The 22,652-nt window shown below is 37.5% G+C and overlaps 1 protein-coding gene across 3 annotated transcripts in view; it reads right to left on the bottom strand.

Annotated features, from left to right (window-relative positions):
- FUBP3 (far upstream element binding protein 3) overlaps positions 1–22,652 on the bottom strand; it is a 67,788-nt gene that overhangs the window by 11,003 nt on the left and 34,133 nt on the right. For 2 of the 3 annotated variants that reach the window (XM_036750537.1, XM_036750539.1), the window contains exons 3-12: positions 21,811–21,844; positions 18,936–18,985; positions 18,421–18,492; positions 16,725–16,782; positions 14,775–14,937; positions 12,304–12,402; positions 9,600–9,704; positions 9,026–9,128; positions 8,313–8,413; positions 3,163–3,304 (exon numbers count right to left, since the gene is read on the bottom strand). In XM_036750537.1, the coding sequence (XP_036606432.1) occupies positions 3,163–3,304; positions 8,313–8,413; positions 9,026–9,128; positions 9,600–9,704; positions 12,304–12,402; positions 14,775–14,937; positions 16,725–16,782; positions 18,421–18,492; positions 18,936–18,985; positions 21,811–21,844 (927 nt within the window). The remainder of the gene's footprint in view (positions 1–3,162; positions 3,305–8,312; positions 8,414–9,025; positions 9,129–9,599; positions 9,705–12,303; positions 12,403–14,774; positions 14,938–16,724; positions 16,783–18,420; positions 18,493–18,935; positions 18,986–21,810; positions 21,845–22,652) is intronic. The other variant, XM_036750538.1, reaches the window with a different exon arrangement.

Below are 22,652 nucleotides of genomic sequence, written 5' to 3'. Positions count from 1 at the left end.
ATGAAGTGGTTTTAAATAAACAACATAGCAATTTATCAAACAGGTCTCAAAGTTTTGAATATTCTCAGGCTTTTCTTAAAGAACTGCTAGAATTATGTAAAGTTCCCATATTTTTCCTACTCTCTAAACAAATTATAGGTGACAACATGACAATTTAAAATATCCTTTAAGCTTTATTTGCTTATAGGTAAAGTACAACCTCACTCCCTGGTACTATAAATACCATATTTTATTCAAGAGTTATTCTATAGAAAGAGTCATGGAATTTTCTTTTCACTGACCCACAAAATGGGACAATTGTTTCATTTGTCAATTGGTTTTCAGGTTATTATATCAAAACAAGGAGGACTACAAGGTCATCTTTCAGGGAAAGCTATGGTTCTGCAGGTCTCATTAGTCCACCAAGCCCCTGTCAGTACCATTTTCCTCCTGAGTCAAGGTAATTTGATCTCAAGGTTTATGCACAAAACAGTGCATGTTTGCTCCCAAAGCCCAGCAGACTCCAGTCAGCTAATATCTCCTTGCTTTGAGAAAACAGCATTTACAACCCTAGCCCTAGGGATTCTTTGCTTAAGTCTTGGGAGCATGCTAATAAGGCAAGGCAGTCAACACTATGCTGCACGGGGCCGGAAGGAGTTAATTTAAGTTCATCTTCCTTCAAAATGAGGTCACCCGCTTGGCACATGGTGGCTGTCTATAGACTGATTCAACAGCCTGCTCCATTGTTCCACCTGATGGGGGGCAGAAACGACCCACCAGTGGCCCCCCAGCTGGACGTGAAATCGTAAAGCAATTAATCAAACCTGCTAAAAGGCTGGGCTGACAAGAGCCGGGCTGGCCACATTATCTGTCAATATTGCTGTGTTTATCATGGAAATCCAGCTAGGGGCCCAAAGAGGCTACAGTTTGTTTTCAAGCACCAACTCCCAGAGGGTGTGCCTGACATTTCTATGGGTGCCCTTCTTCAACCACATCCCAAACATCTTTAAGAAGCATAAGATACCATACCTAGCCAAGCTCTCAGAGAAAAAAAAATGTGGGGGGGGGGGGAAGAGGAGGAAAAGATAATGAGAGAGAGGAATCTTTTCATTTATTCACTTTAGTCCATCCAGTCAATTCAGGATGATTTGCAAGAGGACAAAGAACTTGGTGGTAATTCTAAAGTATCACTCTTTTGCTAACTGTGAGAAACTCAAGTAATAAAGACACAGAACCTTCACAGATATCTAAAGGGGAAAGAAATCAAGTATCATTTACAGCTCATCTTTAAAAGAAACTGTATCAAGATAAATAATAATTCCAAACCTATGGATATCAACAAGATTTGGTGTCAAATCATCCAACTGGCAGGGTAGGGGAAGGAGATATCAAACTTGTCATTGTCAACGAACCACACTTATTGATGTGGGATACAATGTCAGTCATACATACAAAACAAATTACACAGACAGTTCCTACTTTCTAAAAGCTTACAGTCTAAGACAGGTAACACTGACCAGACAGTTAAAACACAAATGTTAAAACAAACAAAATAGTCGTTCTTGTACCTGGCAAAGGAATAGTTAATGGAAGAGTTACTGAGAATGGGCCGGGGGGGAGGGGGTAATTTACCATCCCTTTCTCATGGTGTTCTGGCACCATATTACTGGTAAAGGATGTGGCTCGAGACAAAGCTCTACTCTCCCATCCTTACTTCTTTTCCCACAGGAATGAAAGGAGACATTATAACAAATAATAAATTAAAGATAAAATTAAGGTTACTTCTTTTCATACAAAGTATACCATTCAATTCTTAAGAGTAGATGCGTAATTCATAAGAAGTCAACTTTTGGTTCTTTGATATTGAGGAGACTGAATTCTGTCTTTAAACACTAATTTAGGATAGTGATAAAACAATCAAATCAGGAGGAGGAGAGTGTTAGGTGAAAGATTAGGACTTCATTCATATAAACCTTATATTTATGAAACCCAACCCTCTATGCTGATTTCTTGCTACTAATAGAGCAATGATGGAGGCTCACCAAAAGATAAAAGCAGCTTGGGAACACCTGGTTCATGACAAGGAACAATATTCTTTGGACTTATATTTAGATTCCTATCGCCTCATTCAACTTGTGTCTTCAATGTCTACATAGAAGTTAAATAGTATGACATCACCAACCAAGAAATGTACACTATATATTTCCCACAACATATACTAAAGGATAAGAATAAGGAAATTGAGAATTATTCATGTGAATTTTAGCTAATCCTCTAAAAACTGGCTACAAAGCAAGCCCATCCATTTTAATTTGTTCTCTATAGGGTATCTGTTTCTTATTTTAAGAAGTGCTGAAAAAAAATAAAAGCTAGTTTCACATGCTGTGTCACCACAGCCAAAATACCATAGCCAGTTAGGACATGCAGTGTGGTCAAAGACAAAAAGCACGAGTCAGGAATCCTGGGTTCTATTCAGTACTTGGTCATTTGCTAGACTCCTTTTCTGGGCCTGGGTTTCCTCACCTAGAAAAAGAAGGGCCAGGATTTTCCCCTCTCTAATAGTCTATGGTCCAAAAACAACAACTGAGGTTGCTGTAGCACTTTAAGAACATGATCTCCTTACAACAACCTTCTGCAGCAGATGCTCTGGGTATTACGGTTGCCATTTTACAGGCATGGAAACTGAGGCTTTGAAAGGCTGATTTGCCACCCATGGGTTACACAGGTACTGAGTGTCAGGGGCAGAATCTGAGGCAGAATCTGAATCCAGGACTTCTTGGTGTCATGCTCTCTAAGAACCTGTGACATCACCTGGAGGGGGGGAGGTCTTCATCTGAAAAAAATATCCTGCCTAATGATTCAAATTATTTGAAAGTAAGTTCAATACCATTATAACAATTCAAGCTAGCTCAATAAAGCTAGAACCTTGAGTGTTACAAGAGAATGAATGAAAAATGTGAGCTCCTTGAGGGCAGCACCCATTTCCCTTTTGTATTTGTAGCCCAGGGCCTAGCATATGGTAGGGTGCTTAATAAATGCTTGTTGATTAATCAGTAAAATGAGGAGGGTGGACGAGATAAGTTTAGGCAGGCAAATGGCATTAATTAAGCAAACTCAGACTCTGGAGGTATGGGTGTGAGGTGGTGTGAAAAAGGAAGGTGAAATCCAGCAGAGGTTTCTTACCTTTGCCTATAACAAGGCCGCATTTATCTGCTGGAACTGTGTAGGTTACCTCCTGCAGCCCCCCAGGTGCCCCGACACTCCAATCACTTCGGCCACGACCTCTTCCTCTGGGTAGGGAGAGGCTTCCGAAACCATCTCGTTCCTGAGAGAAAAGCAAAGTTTTAGTGACGACTCTCAGCACTCACAACTACCACCACCACCACCACCACTAATTTTTAGTCTCCTCTACTAAAAGTGAGGTTAAATGATAAGCTAAATAATCGATGTTGCACATCTGGGTTTGGAGCAGCAAGGTACTTTCCCATCTTTCTGACTGTTAAAGAGTTCCACGAAAATGGAATTAATTCAAATCACCATCAGGAGGAACTGAGCAGATAAATGCATGCAAACATATATATATATATATATGAACAAACACTATAAACTATAAATACATCTAAATAAAATAAATATTTGGGTAAACTCAAAAGTTAAAAGCTCAACTACCTTGTTCCTGTGTTTTAATTGCTCTACCCAATCTGTTGGAACTGAGAGCCTGGTTTTATCCAACCCTGAGGTTTCCTTCCTGTGGCTAACGCATGCTGTGATTATCAGAAATCAGACATTAGACACTAAAGAGCTATCGGCATTTGAAAGTGAAGCCTGAGTGACAGTTTATGGTTTCTAACCCTCCCCCAACTAGGTTGGCATACAGACAATGCTCTATGATTCAGAATCTAACAAGCAGAAAGAATCAAAGGATTATTTTTTTTCTTTTTATCTGCAATGCCACTCCAAAGGGCCGGTACAAAGATGTGTTAAACAGTGACCACTGAAGGCAAGTTATGAAAGGGACAAGAGCCGTCCCCTTTACCCACAGACTGATGCTGAAGAGAAGACTTCTCTGAAACACAGTTTCACACTTTCAGTGATCACAGAATAGTGCGCCAAGACAGGCATCTACAGAAGAAGATTTCTTTTAACATTCAAATCCCACTCCAATCACTGCCTACTATGTCAAACACTTTGGTCCTGCAGCATTTTAAAATGGTGACATTAAAAACAAGTACGGTTGGGCTGCAGTTCTTTCCTCTCCTTCGTGAGAGGGAGCTGCTTTACCAGATCAATTCAGAACAGCAAAAATGTCCATTGTTGACAAAGTCTTCGTAAGTGTAAACTGTACATTTATCTAGAAACCCTCCAAGTCAGGTAAGTTGATTTTGTTTTCATACTCTACTTTCGTGAGAAAGAAAAATGGTAAATAGGCAAGATGACATTAGAGAATAATTTTTAAAAAGTCACTTCTAGAGTGACTAATAAAAAACAGAAACTTCTTGAAGGCAATTTTTTATTCTTTCCTGACTCCCTAATTAGGTAGGTAGCACAGTGGATAGAATACCAGAATTACTAGCTGTGTGACCTTGGACGAGTCACTCAACCCTATCTGCCTGAGTTTCTTCATCTGTAAAATGAGCTGGAGAAGGCAATGGGAAACCACTCTGGTATCTTTGCCAAGAAAACTCTAAATGGGGTCACAAAGAATCAGACACGGGGGCAGCTAGGTGGCGCAGTGAGTAGAGCACCGGCCCTGGAACCAGGAGGACCTGAGTTCAAATCCGGCCTGAGACACTTGACATACTTACTAGCTGTGTGACCGTGGGCAAGTCACTTAACCCTAATTGCCCTGCTTTCCCCCCTCAAAAATAAAACAATAAAGAATCAGACACGACCGAACAACAAGACTCCTTAATCTCACTCTCCACAAAAGATTTTGCAAACCTTTTTTCTTCTTAAGCTTCCAATATCCTCTTCCCCACCCCTCTCAGTTGAGAACCTCATCTCTTTACTGAGAAAACTGAGGCCATTCAAAATGTCAGCTGTTTTCTCTTCATCTCAAAAACCCTTGACATCATTTTCCCATTCTCTTCCTCTTCTGCTCCAAGTCTCTGATAATGAGGTGGCTCTTCTCCTTTCCAAGGCCAGCACTTTTACATGGAATTGATTCTGTTTCATCTTGTCTTCTTTAGCAGATTACAAATTTAACTTACTTCCTCCTCCAACTCCTCAGTTTTCAATTTCTCTCTACTTACTGATTCTTATCCTTTTGCCTTCAAACTTGCTTAAGTCAACATAACTGTCCCTAAAATCTTCACTAGACCCCCCACCAATTGTGATCCTATATCTCTCCTTTCCTGGTCAAGTTCCTTGAAAAAGCTCTGTTGATTATTACCTTTCCTCTCATTCACTTCTCAATCTTTTGCAATCTGGCTTCAAACCTCCCTTCCCAAAATTGCCACGCTGTGTCTTAACTGACAAATCTGAAGGCCTTTTCTCCATCTTTATCCTGAGCCTTTCTGCTACATCTGATGTTGTTGATTTTCCATCTCTGTACTCTCTCCTCTCTGGAATATTATAACACTATCTCCTCTCCTGGATCCTTTCTCCATTGTTTATCTTCGGTTTTCCATCATCTAGATACCCCAAGATTTCATCCTAGGCCTTCAACTTTTCTCTCTTGGCTTCTATGAGTTTAATGATCATCTTCATGATCATGATACCCAGCTCTCCATATCTAGTCTCAGTCTCTAAATCTGAGCCTCAATCCTGTATCACCAATTGCCTATTGGACATTAGAAACAGGACATTCTGGAGACACTTCAAACTCAACATGTCCTAAAAGACAACTCATTATCTTTCCCTCCAAACTCATCTTACTTCTAAACTTCCTTATTTCTGACAAAAGTACCACTATTCTTCCAATCCCTCAAGTTTGTAACCTTGGCCATTATCTCTGGCTCTTCACTTTCTCTCACCACATAGCCAATCAGTTGCCAAACCTTGCCATTTCTATACTTCTACAATATGTATCTGAACCCTTCTCTCTACTCACACCATCTTAATTCAGGTCCTTATTATCTTTTGCCTAGATAATTTCAATGGCCTCCTAACTGATCTCTCTGCTTCAGCCTATTGTCCACATTGCTGGTAAAGTAACTTTCCTTTAAGGGCAGAGCCCACCATGTTGATTGACTCCTACTCATATCAAGACCAGTGGGTTCCTAGAGCCTCTAGAATCAAATACAGATTCCTCGGCCTAGCTTTTAAAGCCCTTTACAGACTGGCCCTAATATATTCTCACCCTCATTATACATTGTTCCCTACCCCACACTGTGACCCAGCTAAACTGGCTTTGTCCTCGTACAGGATGCTCCGTCTCCATGCCTTTATACTTGCCACTCCCTAACACCTGGAACACACTCTTTCCTCACCTCCAACTCAGGAAAACCCTCACTTTCTTTAAGATGAAGTCTGAACACAGTATTCTACATGAAGTCTTTCCATATCTCCTCAACTGCGAGTGCCCCCTCTCTCAAACCTTTCCGTATTTATTCATTCTCTTTGTAATTAATCTGTATATACTCATATGTCTTTGTTGTCTCTCCCATTAAAATGTAAGCTCTCTGCAAGTAGGGGATGCTTCATTCATTTTACTTGTAGCCCCAGTGTGCTTTTAATAAATACTTCAATTACTGACAAATGTTTATTAAGTTCCTACTATGTGCCAGGCCCTAGGGGTACAAGTAGAAAGAATGAAACAATTCCAAGTTGTAAATGTATGTCTATCTATCTATCTATCTATCTATCACATACATTTAAAGCGAATAAATACAAATACATATACAAAGTAGTTAAATACAAGATAGTTTGGGAAGAAGGTTATTAGGAGTTGGGTGGATGAGGAAAAGTTTCATGTAGATGGTGGTGCCTGTGTTGTGTACTGAAAGAAGAAAGGACTCTATGAGGCTGAGATAATGAAGAAGTGTATTCCTTGGGGAAGTATGCATAGGGAAGGGCTAGTGCAAAAGTGGGCAGCTAGAAGAGGGAGTTTAAGAAGGTCAGTCTGGCTGGATCAAAGAGTTTGATAGATTGAATAAGCCCAATAATATTGGGAAGATAGGTTAAGGCCAGGTTGAATAGGGCTTTAGAAGCTCTAAATTCTATACAGAGTTTATATTTTATCTCCGGGGCAACAAGAAGCCCCTGGAGACAACTACTGATGAGGAATTCCATGACTGAACGTCCATGTTTCGTACCTCTCTATTTTCTTTTATAATGCCTTGAGCTATGCTACATGGAACACTCTATAAGAGCAGAAGAAATTTTCTGGTCATCTTGTCCAATGCCTTCATTTTAAAAACCAGAAGCTGAGGCCCAGTGAGAAGTGACTTGTTTGAGGTCGCAAGGCAAGTCAGTGGCATAGCTAGGACAATAACCCAACCCTCCTGACTTTGAGTCCAGTGCTTTCATGATCATTATCACAGATGTACAAATGGAAGGTATTTTGAAGCCATTAAATTCAACTCTCATTTTACAGCTGAGGAAACTGAACTATAAAGAAGTGAAGTGATTCGCTATCACCTCCAGGGTCCACAGATTCAGTCTAATGGACACCATTCACATAAGCTGTCCCTCATGTCTATAATGCTCTGCTACCGCTTAGAATCCTTACATTCCCCTTTAATGCTTAGTTCCAGCACCACATCCTCTGCAAAACCTGATCTGATCCTCCTCAGTTTTAATGCTATCTCCCTCTTCAAATTACCTCGTATTTAACTCATCTCAGTACAAGGTAGGTTCTTTCGTTTTTGTCTCTATATTCTCAGCAACTATCATAATGCCTTATATTAGGCCCTTAATAAATATCTGCTAAACTGTATCAATAGCAATCCACATTTGTAGAGTACTTTGAGATTTACAAAATAGAGTGCTCTTTCTCTGCCTCAATGATAAACTATGTTCAAAATGATAATCCTCGAGAGCTGGAAAGGGCCTGAAGAGCTTTCTAAATCAAAGATTATACTGTTTTAGTATTAAGAATGTTAGGTTTTAATTATTTAGAAACTGATTTTCTATACATGGCACAGTTTTCCCCAGCCATTCCAGATAATCAAGAGTTGACTATATAAAAAAATTTTTTTTCTGCATGACAAAGTGAATAAGTGGTCTACAGGAAAGGTAGAAGTAAAGACCTGAATTACAAATAAATTCATTTCATACAACGCAGTACTTTTAAATGAAACCTCTAAAATGTTGTATAGTTCATTGTTAGAAATGTTGATCATTTTCCACTTGTCTGGCTAAAATGGTTGATCCCAGAGCCCAGAACCCACCTGTGCAGTAAGAATAAGGTCACTGATGACATGTGCTGCATGTTGACACCTTTCTGGAAGTCCCATGACCTGTGCAACTCTTTCAGGACTAATCCCATCATCTGTGGAACAAGAAATGAGAGACTAAATTACAAAGTCCCAACCCCAAGGGAGGCAAAAGTTGAACTGATATGCAATCATTTATACTAAAACTAGCAAAAATGGAAGTCAGAAGTTAACCACTGCATATGTTTTTATATATAGTTGTTATTTCCTCCCAATAAAATATAAGCTCACTGTAAGTAAGGAGTGCTTCCATTCTTTGTACTTGTATTCTCAGTGGCTAGAACAGTACCTAGCACACAGGAGGTTCTTTAAAAATACTTGATTGATTTACAGATAGGCAAAGTCTTGGGCATTTCTGTAACACTTTTTTGGACTGTATTCAGTATAAACAAGTCCTTATATAAAGGAAAAAAACCCTAACCAATATTTTATATGATGACAACTTTAAAGTGGTTATAGAATAAAAAAAGTGAAATACAAAAAAGAAAAAAGAGAATATAAATAAAATAGAATAATTTAACTGTGAAACTGCACACCACAAAAAAGGTAAAATAAAATATCTCAATCAGTCAAAGGATGCATATGGGGAAAGGAAGACACGTTCTTTTTGCCAGATGTCTGGCAACCAGAGGCAAACAATAAGATTTCTGAATGACATTATAACTAACCTGGTTTAAACTGAATCCTTACACCAGCATCATTTTGAATTTTTTTGATCATTTCCCCATTTCTTCCTATTACTATACCAACGGCAAACCTAGGTACAGATACCTTAGAGGAGAAGGAACAGAAACAAAATCTCAACAAAGCTAGGAGAAAAACATAAGCATGAGCTGCAGATGCAGAAGCCATGAAATATATTTGGGGATGTTTTAATTTTTACATTATTATTTTACAGCATAAAAACTATTCTACTCTATCACATTAATGAAATAGTCTTCAAAGTTTCCACATATAAATACAGGCTCTTTGGAACTTGAACACTTAGCCTGCAGTACTCAAAAAAAGTATTGAGCCTGTCTAGCTTTCCTGTTACATCTCAGAAATCAGGGAAAGGTGTTTATGCACAGAAATGTACCACCTACCTACATTCATAAACAAGAGGTGTGAATAGCACCATTCACTGAAAATGATGAAAAATAACCACTGGGAAGGATTTGACTGTTACTATACTCACTAGGAGACCCTCTTCATTCCTTTCCCCATGATAACAAACAATTACAATTTCTAATTCAAGTGTACCTCTATACTGCCCCCTCCCATTCGGGAGCTGAAATCACTTCGCACGCCTCGGAAGTCAGCTTGATCCTTTTCTCGGATAATCTCTAGTACCATTTCCCTTGCTTGCTGCATAAACATACAAATAACAAATGCATTAAGAAAGCAGGATACATGGCATGAATGTTTGTTCAATATCTGACAGTCTTTTCCAATTACTGTGCTTGCTTGCAAAGAACACGGGGTGAAGAGAGGTGATCTGGTACTGTTTCGGGAGGGAGGGAAGAGAGAAGCAGATACTCATAAGAACTGGGAATAATTGAATCATTCCTTCTATTGTCCGAAGCTATGTTTCGACCTAGCTGGATTAAAAAAATTCACTTGGCTTAACTTCTGACTACCAATCCTTCTAAGAAAATGTTTCTGACATGCTATTTCCAGTTTCTGAATGACTTCCTGAAACATCTTATTTCAGGAAGATGCCTGTGGAATGGAAAACATCATTGTGGGGCTAGTTATAACAGAGCAATGACACTGAGGCAGAAACAAAACTCTAGGAATCTGGAAAAAAATTCTGGTAACGAGGATAAATACTCATAAGTTTTAAAAAAAAGCAATCTGCTACATTTCAATTACTATTTGGAAAACCAAGGACAATTGATTGCAGCTACTACAAATCTTATTTAAAAATAGAGTAGAACTCTGATTATTACATGAATTTGGCTGTATCAAAGGCTAAACTTTGTTCTCCCTACACACAGGTGAAATAAACTAAAAGTACAATTTACCATAGAATTTATTTTCCAACACCTATGTTTCAAAAGGGTCACACCGTATAACAACTATCACTCCCCGAGATAGCTGAATGCCCAAACCAAAAACTTTGGTTCCACTAAAAAAAAGTTTAAGGCAGTTACATTTCTTTCTTGTTTTTGTTTTTTTTTGTTGTTGTTGCAAATTTATGCAATATCAGTGAGATGAACTCCTCTCATATTGATCTTGGGCTATTTTTCATACAACAAAAGGATCACCCATGGAGAGGAAGACTTGATGACATGAATTATCTGTATTTCTTAGAGAACTGGTGTAGGGTCCAAGGCCAGGAATGAGCATGGAGGTGTCTACCAGGCCCTACAGTACTGTCGAGCAAGAGGAATTGTTGCTTGTTGTTTCAGTCACATCCGAAACTTTACAACCCCACTGGGGGTTTTCTTGGCAAAGATACTGGAGTGCTTTGCCATTTCCTTCTCCAGCTCATTTTACAGATGAGGAAACTGGGTTAAGTGACTTGCCCAGGGTCACACAGGTAGGAAGTGTCTGAGGCCGTACATGAACTCGGGTCTTCCCTGACTCCAGCTCTGGCACTCTATCCACTGTGTTATCTAGCTGCCCTTGATGACATGAATTCTCAAGAAAGGAACTGTTTACATTTAAAAAGCAGTAAAGCATCAAGTATGGTCTTTCAGCACCCCTTAATTTCAATGGCACAGATACACATTACAACCTCAGTAGAATACATGTTAGTTTACTAAAGAAGCAAAATAATGTCTATATGTAATGAAAGCAAACGCCTCGGTAACGAGACATTCCTCCTTTTCTGTTTTTAAGACAGTTTATGAATCTGACAAGTGAAATAACCAACTCTTTATCCTAACTAGAGCCTAGGGAAAAAAAAGCAGTTTATTCAGAACTACTCAATCTTGTCTTGCAACCATTATTGCAGTTATTGGTCTTGAAAAACTACTAGTTTTATAAATCTGTGCTTAACTGTGTAGTAATATCACAAAGTGAACAAACTTATTCAACGACTAGTAGTTTCCACTGGGTTGTAATACAATGCTCCCAAAGAGAAAGAGCTATGCAATGACCTCTTGACGTATCAAGATTAATAAAGTTAGAACCTCTGTTCTAAATAAAACAGCTTTGTTGCTTCCTGAAGCCTCAGGTGGGCAGAAGTAACATAGTTAACCTCTCAGGAGTAAGAGCTGTGGTTCCTCCAACTAAATGCTACTTTCAAAAACTGCTTAGTTCTCTGTGAAGGTCAGTCAGCTTTCCTCATTCCAATGCCAAAAGACCCAAGAAGGGGAGAAACACTTCAGAAACCAAATTAAGAATCTTCCTTGAACTTCCAATCAAATTCATTTTACTATTCTATAACTAAGCACCTGGCTTTGACACTATCTGATTTTATGTCACCTTATTATCTATGGCTGGTTATTCAACAGTAAAGTATTATATTGCTTAGGCCAAGGACACATCCTTAATACCTACACAGACTATTTGGCTTTGCTCTGTTTTATGGCCAAAGAATCACAACTATAGCCTTGGTCAAGTGCCTTGCAAATGTCTATACTGGTTACAAGGGGGATTGGACATGGGAACACAGAAGAAATCCATTTCAAATACTGGAAAAACTAATGGGTTATCTTTGTCTTATGATGCCCAGAACATTGTTAAACTTTTCCCCACAACTAAACTCTCAAAACAAATATGACAGAACATACCAACTGCATAAAATAGACACCTATTTTCAGAGGCAGTTTAGTGTTATAAAAGCAGTAATTCTACCTCATATTTATTTAATACTTCAAATCTTCTCACATATGTAAAGTAACATTTATAAAACAGTGAATAGAAATAATAAAATACAAGAGTAGAAGCAATTTAGTCAAGCTGAATATTGGCAATGCATAATAACCCCCATAAAAATTTTTCCTGGTAGGTTTACCTGTACTTTGAATGGGTCTCCAGTAATACGAAGGGGTTTGTCTGCTCCAGTGGGCAAAGGACCATCTTGGATCATTATCATTTTCACACCTGTTCGCTCCTATGAAGAACACACAGCATGGAAATATAATCTTTAATAGAGCACACAAAGTCACTTTGGGGGTCAATAATAACAGTGGCATAGATTTATATAGTACTATAAGGCTTACAAAATACTTTCCTTGCTATATTTATGAGAGGCAGGTCATGCCAATATTTTAATTTCCATTTTACAGATGAGAAAACCGAGGGCTCTGAGGGGTTAAGTGACTTGTCCATAGTAAATGTTAGAGCTGAAGACTAAACCTGGGTCTTCTGATTCTAAATCAAGTGCTCTTTTAACTACAGAGTTATGCCTCTCCTGAATAATTAACATGTGAAATTAGCATTGACTTTACCACTCAAGTAACCTTTAGACTTCTGGTAATCAATTCTGTTTCAGCATGAATACAGAAATGTTGCTGTTTCTACACGGCTCGCAAATATAACATCCAAGATAGTGGGATAAGCCAAACTATATCTAAAAATCTGATTCCTTTTCTTTCCTTTCCTTAGGGCCTATCTAGATGATATATATATGAACACAATTAATCTGTGTTATCCGGTGAACATCAAATTATTATAACAATATTAATAAAGTTTTACTCTCTAAATGGCTGTATAAGAAAATGTACATGAAACACTGCCAGTACACATGAACTCCAATTTTTCTCTGGTAGAAGACACAGGCATGTTTTTTGTGTTATGAAACATAACACAAGTTGTATAGAAATAACTATTAGGAGACCAGTGAAAGTCCAGCCACTGTGATTCAGATACTCTTGAAAAAGCCTACGAGATAGGGATGAAGGGGGAATAGCACTCCCAAACCTCAAACCATATCATAAAACAGCAATCATCAAAACCACCTGATATTGGTTTAAAAAAAACAAAACAAAACCAGAGAGGTTGATTAATGGAACAGACTAGATGGGGAGAATCAAAAACAACAGAACTCATTCACCAAGTGTTCAAAAAATCCCTAAACATCAAATACTTAGGAAAGAATTCTCCATTTGATATAAACTGCTTGGAAAAATGGAAAGCAGTATGGCAGAAATTAGCCTTAGGTCAACATCTTAAACAATAGGCTACAATATATTCTAAAATATACATGACTGTAATATTAAAGAATATTCTATGAAAAAATTAGAACAGAAACAGATCATATACCTCTCATAGATATGGGTAGGAGATTTATTCTTAACCAAACAAGAGACACCGGCAGTTGCAAAAGTAAATAACATTGATTATATAAAAGCGAAAAGCTTCTGTAGAGAAAAATTAATGCAACCGGAAGGAAGTGGTTGAATAATGAAAAAAAATCTTTCTATCAAATTTCTCTGATAAGTATTGGTATCCAAGACATATAATTAATAAATACATACAAGACCAATAGATAAGTGGTCAAAGGATATGAACAAACATTACTCAAAAGAAAAACTGCAAACTATTGACCACGTGAAAGACTGTTTCAAATCTCTAATAAGAGAAATATAAGTAAAAAAACTCTGAGGTTTCACCTCACACCCTGAAAACTGGAAAAGATGACAAAAAATGGCAATAGTCAAATATTGGAGGGATTGTAGGAACACTGGTTCATTGTTGGTGGAGTTGTGATTCCTAAGGCAATTTGGATTATACAAATAAACTGACTAAAATGTCCATACCACTTTGACCCAGAGATTCTATTATTGAGCTTATATATCATAACCCAAGCAGACCACTGAGAGAACAAAGTCCATATATACACAAAAATACTTATAGTAGCACTTGTGATAACAAAGATTTGGAAACAAAGAAGATGCCCATCAACTGAGGAATGGCTAAACATAATGTTGTATGTTGATTGTACTGGAACATTACTGAGTTGTAAGAAATGATGATTGTGATAAATACAGAGAAGCATGGAAAGCTTCACATGAAATGATACACAATGGAGTAAACGAGCCAATTAAACAATATGCACAAGGACTACAACAATATAAATAGAAAGAACACATACAGAAAAAAATCAATTATAAAGAATATGCATGCCTCAAAATAAGAGGTATTCTCTTCCAATGCAGAGATGGGAAGTCCATAGGTGGAGCACAATGTACACGTTTTTGGACTTCTTCAATATACTGATTGGTTGTGCTGATTTTTTCCCCCTTCTTTTTCTTTTTTTGTCTTTTAAAATATATTATCTGTTATATGGGATGGCTCCCTAGCAGGGGAAGGAGGAAAAATATTGGGAAAAACTATAATGACTTAAAAAAAACAAACAAACCAAGAATATCAACAGAACCTTTTAAAAGAAAAAAGTCTATGAAAGTAAGAAGGCAAAGAATGGCTTTGGAGAAACATTTCCTGAGAAGGGAATAAATTTCTGGACCTACTAAGGTCACATACCTGTAATTGCTTTATTGTTTCTCCTCCTTTCCCAATGACTAGCCCCACTTTAGATGCAGGGATGAGAATCTCCTGGATTGTGTTATTCCCATCTACATCATTATGAAATCCGGGTCCATTCCGACAGCGATCAACAATTTGTCCCAATAGTCGCTTGGCTTGTCTTTGAGGGAAGACCAAAAAAGAACTACCATTAAATAAAATAGTCTGTGTAAAAGAGAGAAAGAAAGAACTAGGACAGAGGTAAGAGAAGGAAGCCAAAGCAGGAAATATAAAAGAAGAGAGAAAGGAAGAAAAACGAGTTAAGGTTATCAGTATGATTCGTTCCTAAATTTCAAATTTCTCTTTAATTCATTTAACTACTTTGACTTCTTTGCTGAGGTTAGGAACCACCAGCTTGGTTTTTTGTAGTGAGAAGAAGCAGTGTCTGTCTCTCTCCACATCTCTTCTTTTTAGTCACCTAACAGTTACTTAACAGTCTAGCTAAGAAAATCCAACCATCTTCCTACATGTTATAAATATGTGTAACTCACTACTTTGAAATAAAAATCTAGAGAAGAGTCCAGTTAATAGAGCAAAAAGGACATGGAAAAAAAAAACCTCTAAAATTCAGGTTTTCTTCTCCTAGCTGTTGGTGTTGATCAGTTGTCTGATCTAAACTTTCAGTGCTAGGAACCTGCTTGTTGGCTTCCCCCTCACGTGTTCCTCAAGTACAGCTTCTTTTTAATATTTTGCTTCAGTTCTGGACTAACCACTGCTGTAAGAAAAATGCTTTGCTGCCAGGAAAGCCATATTATTTGCCCTATAATGTATACTCACCAGCGACATTTATTCTGGGTCACTGCTTACAACATTGCAAAATAAATTTAAACTTTTCTATAAATCTGTGAGCAATGGAAATAACGAAACAACTCTGCCTACCGAGAGACATAATCTGGAACCCTCCTTCATCCACAAACCAAACGTAACCATAGACTGAGAGAGTGTGAGACACAGACTGCGCACACAGACGGAGGAGGAGAGAGAAGAGAGAGAAACAGACACAAAGATAGAAGATTGAGATGAAAAACAGAGAAGAGAGACAGAGAAAGACAGAGGAGAGAAAGGGAAGAAATAGAGAGGGAGTGGGGGGGGGGGAGGGACAGAAAGAGAGAAGAGAAAGATACATATAAAGGAGGAAATGGAAGAGAAAGAAACAGAGAGACAGGAAATAGATAAGAGAGTCAGAGAAAGAGAAGGAGAAAGGAAGAGAAAAGGGAGGGAGAGAGAGATTCCCTCAAATTAGCATAACTCTTTTTCCACAACGATCTTCAGTTCCATGAGATTGAAAACTGGTGTCTGTGAAGCTCAATTACTGGTAAAGGAATGGAAAACAATTCTTTTCTTAAAGCTACTACAGGTCCTTATTCCTATTGCCCCTCCCCAATTCTAGACTACCCAGATGGTCCTCTGAATGAAACAGGAAATCACAGAGATCCAAATTCATCTGGATCAAAAAGAGGCAACAGGATCAACCTTAGGGTATGGAATGGATATCATGATGCTATGCAATGTCACCTAGATAATTTCAAAATAACCCTTTTAGGAAGAAGTATCATACTAACACCAGTAAGATTAAGACTCAATTTGAGCATCCCAATAGAGTGAGCTCTTTAGCATGGAAAACTTGAAACTGTGTCGTGCATACCCTGAAAACCTAGTTCATAAAGGAGGTATCATGATGGCTATGAGAAAATTCAGCACAGGCTTCATGACACTCTAAGTATGTAGTGGCAGAGAAACGCCCATAGTATGGCAACCCCAAATTTTATATACATCAGCACTTGCTGGTTGTGGTTTAGTAACACACATCAATTAACAGTGTTTAGTAACAGTTCTGCCCTTCCATTTCTCCCCTCTTTAGGGAAGGGGGAAGAAAAGTAAAAGGAAAAAGTAAACAAAATAACTTACTCAATACTTTCTGGGGTTCCGGTAAGTACACAGGGCCTCTCTGGAATCCCAGAACTCTCTACAAGAAGAATCAAGAAGATAAGGTGTATTGGTGGGCGCCTGGCAACTAAGCATCTTTACTACTGTGTACAGACTCAGTTTCTGTGCTTGGTTATCTAAGGCAGCCTCAAAAATCCCAGTCTCTTGGTAAAAAGATTCTCAGTTTTCATATGTAGCTGGGAAATTAATTTGGCAGATTAGTCTTTTAACAAAGAAAATCTAGAGGACCCAATAAAGATTTATGAGTCAGCACTAGTTATTATTCTTAGCTCCCCTTCTCTCATATTGTGATATGTGGTTATGTCACTTGATTAGCATGGTTAAGTGGAAAGGCCACTGTCTTTGGAGGACTGGGTTATAAATCCTGCTTTTGATGCTTAGTACCTTTATAAAACTGGCAAAGTCACTTAACTTCCCAGGGCTTTAAAGGCCTCTAAGGGTCCTTTCAGATTTAGTTTTGTGATCCTATGATTATTTTGTTCCTCAATTTTCCCATGTGTAATGGGAGTAACAGTTATTTGTTTGCAAAGACCCCTGATGAAAAGCCCAATGAGATGCACAGCCGCTGTCACCAACTGCATAAATATCTGACAAATCACTAATACAAGGGACTGTCTCTGGGACACTGTATAATAAATATTTAACCTTTTGACAACCAGCATATTAGGTATACTTTATTTTGTCTCATTAAGTCATTAAGCACACTGATATGCTTATATATACTTTGAATACTTATGTAGTACAATTAAATTGAAGTCTTCCTCCAGTATAATAATTAAAAGAGTATTCTATACAAGAACATGATTTATATCTAGGGTTTTAGCTAACAAATTATCTTAAAATATGATAATATTTTGTTTCATTGACAAACATTCCTCTATGTAAATATCTATCTCTACTGCCCTTCACCCACTACATTAATCAGAGCTAAACCCAAATTATATTATAAAGAAAAAACACATCTTTTAGGATCTGTCTTTTTCTCTACCCCAATACTAGGCAATGAGTAAAATGAGAAGATAAGTAACACAAAGGCCTGCATGGCTCTTAAGGAGCTCAAGGTATAGTAAGGCGATAAGCAAGTATACAAATAACTATAACACAAGGCAGGATGTGATAAACCTCAACAGAGAGGTACAAATAAGGAATGTGTGGCATATTACCAAGAATCTATCCACAGTAAAACATTGTTAGGAGATATTCCTGAAATTTGTATGACATCGGCCAATATGGATGAAACCAGTGATCTTCACAGTTCTGTAACTCAGGACCCTTGCAATCACCACTAACCCAAAGGACCAGACGACTGCCTTATGCCCCGTAGAATCAGGCAATATACTCTAATAGAGATCCTGGAGATCCCGAAGAGCTAAAGGTTGCACATGAAAATGCCATGGATCCATTTTGTGTTACCAGTCCATCAGTAAAGCCAAGTCAGATTTGCTTGCACTAGATCCCTGTCTTCCATTCTACTTGCAAAACCAAGACAATGATAAATATTGCCTTTGTTTTCAGTTTGGAGTAAATTTATCTCTCTTGAGTTTTAGGGAAAGGCTTTGATCAAGATCCTATAAACTCTACACAACAAGCTAAGATGATAAATGGACATATCTTTAAAACATGCACATGTAAGGCCATAAGAATGAGAAACTCTTACCTGGTGCGATCTGAATCTTGCAACCAGATTCTGCCTGAATCCGTGAAATCTGCTCACCACCCCGGCCGATAACTGAAACAAGGTTGAACAGGGTTAGAACTTGCTACTCATCCCTGACCTTCCCCCGTAATCAGGATCCACTTTTTAGTTTTCACTGGGGCTCATAATGAAATAGGGATGAGAGTGGACTCAATTACGAAGGTCCCTTTGCTACTCTAACATCCTATGAATCTATTAATTTAACAGAAAGGTAGTTTTGGTTCTAAATTATATTATTTTGGGATATTCATTTAAGCCACCTTAGCCATAAAAATTTCTAAGGGTGTATGGTTTTAGTTCTAGTCTTCCTACAATCAGGTGAAAGAGTACATTGTCTTGCAGCATTAAGTAACTAGTTTCATGTTAGTTTCAAATTTAAGTTAGCTCTTAATAAAGTAAACATTTATTTCTTAATGAATAAAGTACAAAGGATGACTAAACTTTAGCTTAGGAAATTAGGCAATCCAGATACTTACTGAACCCAACCATTTTATCAGGCACTTTGAATTCTTCTGTTATTACTGCCCTAAAAATGAATAAGATTTCAAAGTCAATAAAATGAATAATCTTGCTACTATTTTTTGTTCTCAATCTCTTCCTAAAGTGATAATATCGTAAGCCTAGAGTTTTAAACACAATCACATCAGTTTAGACAATGGACCTAAAATTATATGAAGTCACTCAGATGAAGCACTTTGTCCCCTACCACTTGAACCGAAAAAAAAAAGTACCCAGTCAGTTACTGTTCTTACCATCATAGGCAACTAGCAACTTATTCAATTACCAAACCTTTCTTAATTGCTAGGTTTGTTCTTTTTTCTCACATTTAATCTGAAATTTCCTGTTGTAGCCTAACTCTTAAATGTTCTGTTTTGCCCGCTTTGACTAATAAGAGTGACTAGTCCCTGATTAGTTAATAACATTCTTTTATTTACTGGGCGACCTTTGCACTTCTCTCCTGGCACTTTTTTCTCCAGATCCAACAAACACCATTCTACTTTTCTACATATGCCTTGGTTTTTAAACTTTTCACTGCTCTTTGGCCTCCTCCCAAATTACCTTCGTCTTTTAAAGTATAAGGCCCTAAACTGAATATAGTTTTCCAACTGAGGCCTAATCAGTGTTGAGTAGAAAAGAATAATTACTTCACTTATTTTCCAAGTACTCCTGTTAAAAAGCACACAATATAGTTTTAAATTTTCCCCCTGTCCTTTGGAAGACAAGTACTGCATTGACTCATTCAAATGAACCAATAGGAGTACTTCCTAACTTCCCATACAACATATTATGGACAATATCCAATTTGTGCAACACCCTGGAAAGCAATTAAATCTAAACATTTACCTTAGGAGGAAGATAAAAGGAGATAATTAGAGAAAACCCCCTTTCCCTCACAAAAACCTAGCACTTTTAAACACCTCACACACAGCTGGATTTTTAACCACCATGGAAACAAGTGAATAAAGTACATGTTTTTTGTGAAAAGTCCTATGCTTAGAAGAGATGCAATAGTTAGAAGCTCTTCCCATTATGTAGCTGTAATAAAAGCACAGGGAGAGATGCTTCTGTTGTAATGTACATCCTTAGGTTTGTAGATGTAGAAGTAATTTCTGATATTTACATATACTATCTGCAAATAAGCAATTCTGGGCCTCCCAATCATTTTTGAAATATTGATGCTAAGACTGAGTTTCATGAACACATTAAAAGATACTGTTTTCTTTCACATTAGGCTTTGTCCCAATAGGGAAGATAATGCTAACTACAAACATGTATTCCCAGTAAAGTCAGGAGGCTACAGCAAAAGCAAGTGTTTACATGGTACAAGTCAATTTGCTGTATTACTAGGTTTTACCTAGAAAAAAGTCCAAAGTTAAATCAATATGAAAATTCACATGCTTTATCTAACAACCTCCTTGTACAATTCTGGCTCTGGGCTTCTTTGGAGAATAAAAGTAAAAGGTCACAACAAAACAGAATACATAGGTCAGAAATGGTTGTAAACATTTTTTACCAGTATAGTTCTGGCTGATCAAAGTGCTTAGAGAAGTGGGTCTTTTTCATTTCAAATAAAAATCTCACTTGTTAATTGTTAATGGTTTCTTCAATTAAATATTTTTAAACAGGGCCAGAATGAAGCTTTCTTGAATTAGTTTCCTCATCAGCAGCAGTTAATAATTTGAAAGGCCCTTTTTTGTTTTGTTGTTGTTCTTCAGTGTTTCAGTCATGTCTGACCCCTCATGACCCCATTTGAGGTTTTCTTGGCAAAGATACTAGAGTAGTTCAGCATTTCCTTCTCCAGCTCATTTTACAGATGAGGAACTGGGGCAAATAGGGGTTAAGTGACTTGTCCAGGGTCACCCAGCTACTAAGTATCTGAGATTTGAACTCAGGAAGAGGAGTCTTCCAGATTTCAGGCCCAGCAATCTATCCACTGCGCCACCTAGATGCGGCCGCCCCGCCCCCACTCCCACCAGCCCTTTTAATATTTCTTCATAATACTGTAGAACACATTAAATGTTGGTTTTACAGGATAAAAATAACATACACATTTTGGGCTTTTCACATTATGGTAAGGTCGCTGAATTCTATGTCACATAACCTGATACAATACAAGGAAACCCTTGGTATAGTAAGGTACTTTACAATGGAATCCTGCTTACGTATCTTAAATCTCTACTTCAGTGTTATTATCATTCTTACAAACCGCACACATTTCCGTTTGACGGAATTTCTTTTTCAGGCATTAAAAGCACCTTACAATGATTTCACTAAGTTTCACTTTTTTTAGGGAGGCATGTGGAAGGCATTTCTTATTAATGAGACTGCACCAGAGAAGAGTTAAGTGACTATTTACTTAAGGTCACTTGGTATATTCCTACCAGTAGAATATGGGTTTCTAGCCTCCCACTTTCATGTAATATCCACTGAACTTGCCTGTCTACCATGAGCATGATCATCTTGTATCACTTACTATGGAACTTTTCTTAGATGAAAAGGCTAAAGATTTCTAAAGCACTAGAAAAATTTGATATTTCTTTTTTATTCAATGTAAAATCAGGAGAAAGAAAATCTCCAATATTCTGATAGTCTTATAATTTTGCATAATAACATTTAAGTTTATAACAATCAAAAACATTAAATTTATCCCTTTAGGAAGTTGTCTTAGAAAGGATTATTAAAGAAAAACACAAAAACCACAAAAAACCCAAAACTTCAGCCTTAAAAGAAATCTAGCCCATAGTTTTTCTACATTCCCCACCTCTGACTTTCTAACACTCCAGTACAGATGGTAGATCAATAAACAATTAGAATTAATCAATAAATAATAAAACATAACCCACTGCTTACCTTTGATGTACCAGGGCCCCTAACTGGTTACCTACTGTGGCAAAGAGAAAGAGAAAAGAAAAATCAAAGCATTAGCACGGATAAACTAACTTCATCCCCATACAAGTTCTTATCATTTAAAAAAAAATACAGCGAAAGAAAGAAAAGCAAACAGTAATTTAGGCTCAGTGGCTGAAATGAATGAGTTATATGATATGAAACAGGAGGGGATGTCTCGATCAACACAGTTTATAACCTAGTGTCCAGCTGAACACAGGATAAGAAATTGATCTGTGTATGTCCATGCTGAGAGTCATGGGAGAAAATCCTTCTTGCCCAAATCCCTCAAACTCACCCTCTCTTCTATGCTCTTAATTTAAACCCAGTGTAAGGATGGGGAGGATAAGTTTTTTAAATCAAAATATAAAGATTTAGCCTCATTCAAGGCATTATTAAAGATTATTCAGTGAGAGTTGCAGTCACAGACATATGTATGTATTCCTTTCATTTGTTTGCTTTAATTCTTCCATTAGATGATAGGCTCCATAGAGGCAGGATCTGCACCTTATGCATCATTTTAAAGAGACCCTTATGTCACATTTAGTACACAGTGGATACCCACTAAATGCCACAGGCTAAAAAATTATCACTCAAATTCACTTAAAATGAAATCATTTAAAAAAGGAAAACAAAACCCCAAAACAATTCTGTTAACTTCCTGTCATTACAGTGACTCTTTAATCAAGTTTTTCCTGAAGGCATTTCAGCCACCTTATGTTGTAGTCACTAGGCAACTTCTCTTCTTTTCCAGCTACAACCAAAATAAAAATCATTCAGTTTTTCCCTCTGGGAAAAAGTAGACT

The sequence above is a fragment of the Trichosurus vulpecula genome, chromosome 3 (assembly GCF_011100635.1).
Source record: "Trichosurus vulpecula isolate mTriVul1 chromosome 3, mTriVul1.pri, whole genome shotgun sequence".
In the NCBI taxonomy this organism is placed as follows: Eukaryota; Metazoa; Chordata; class Mammalia; order Diprotodontia; family Phalangeridae; genus Trichosurus; species Trichosurus vulpecula.
The sequence above is the reverse complement of the archived record's forward strand: the minus strand, read 5'-3'. Positions and strand labels throughout refer to the sequence as shown.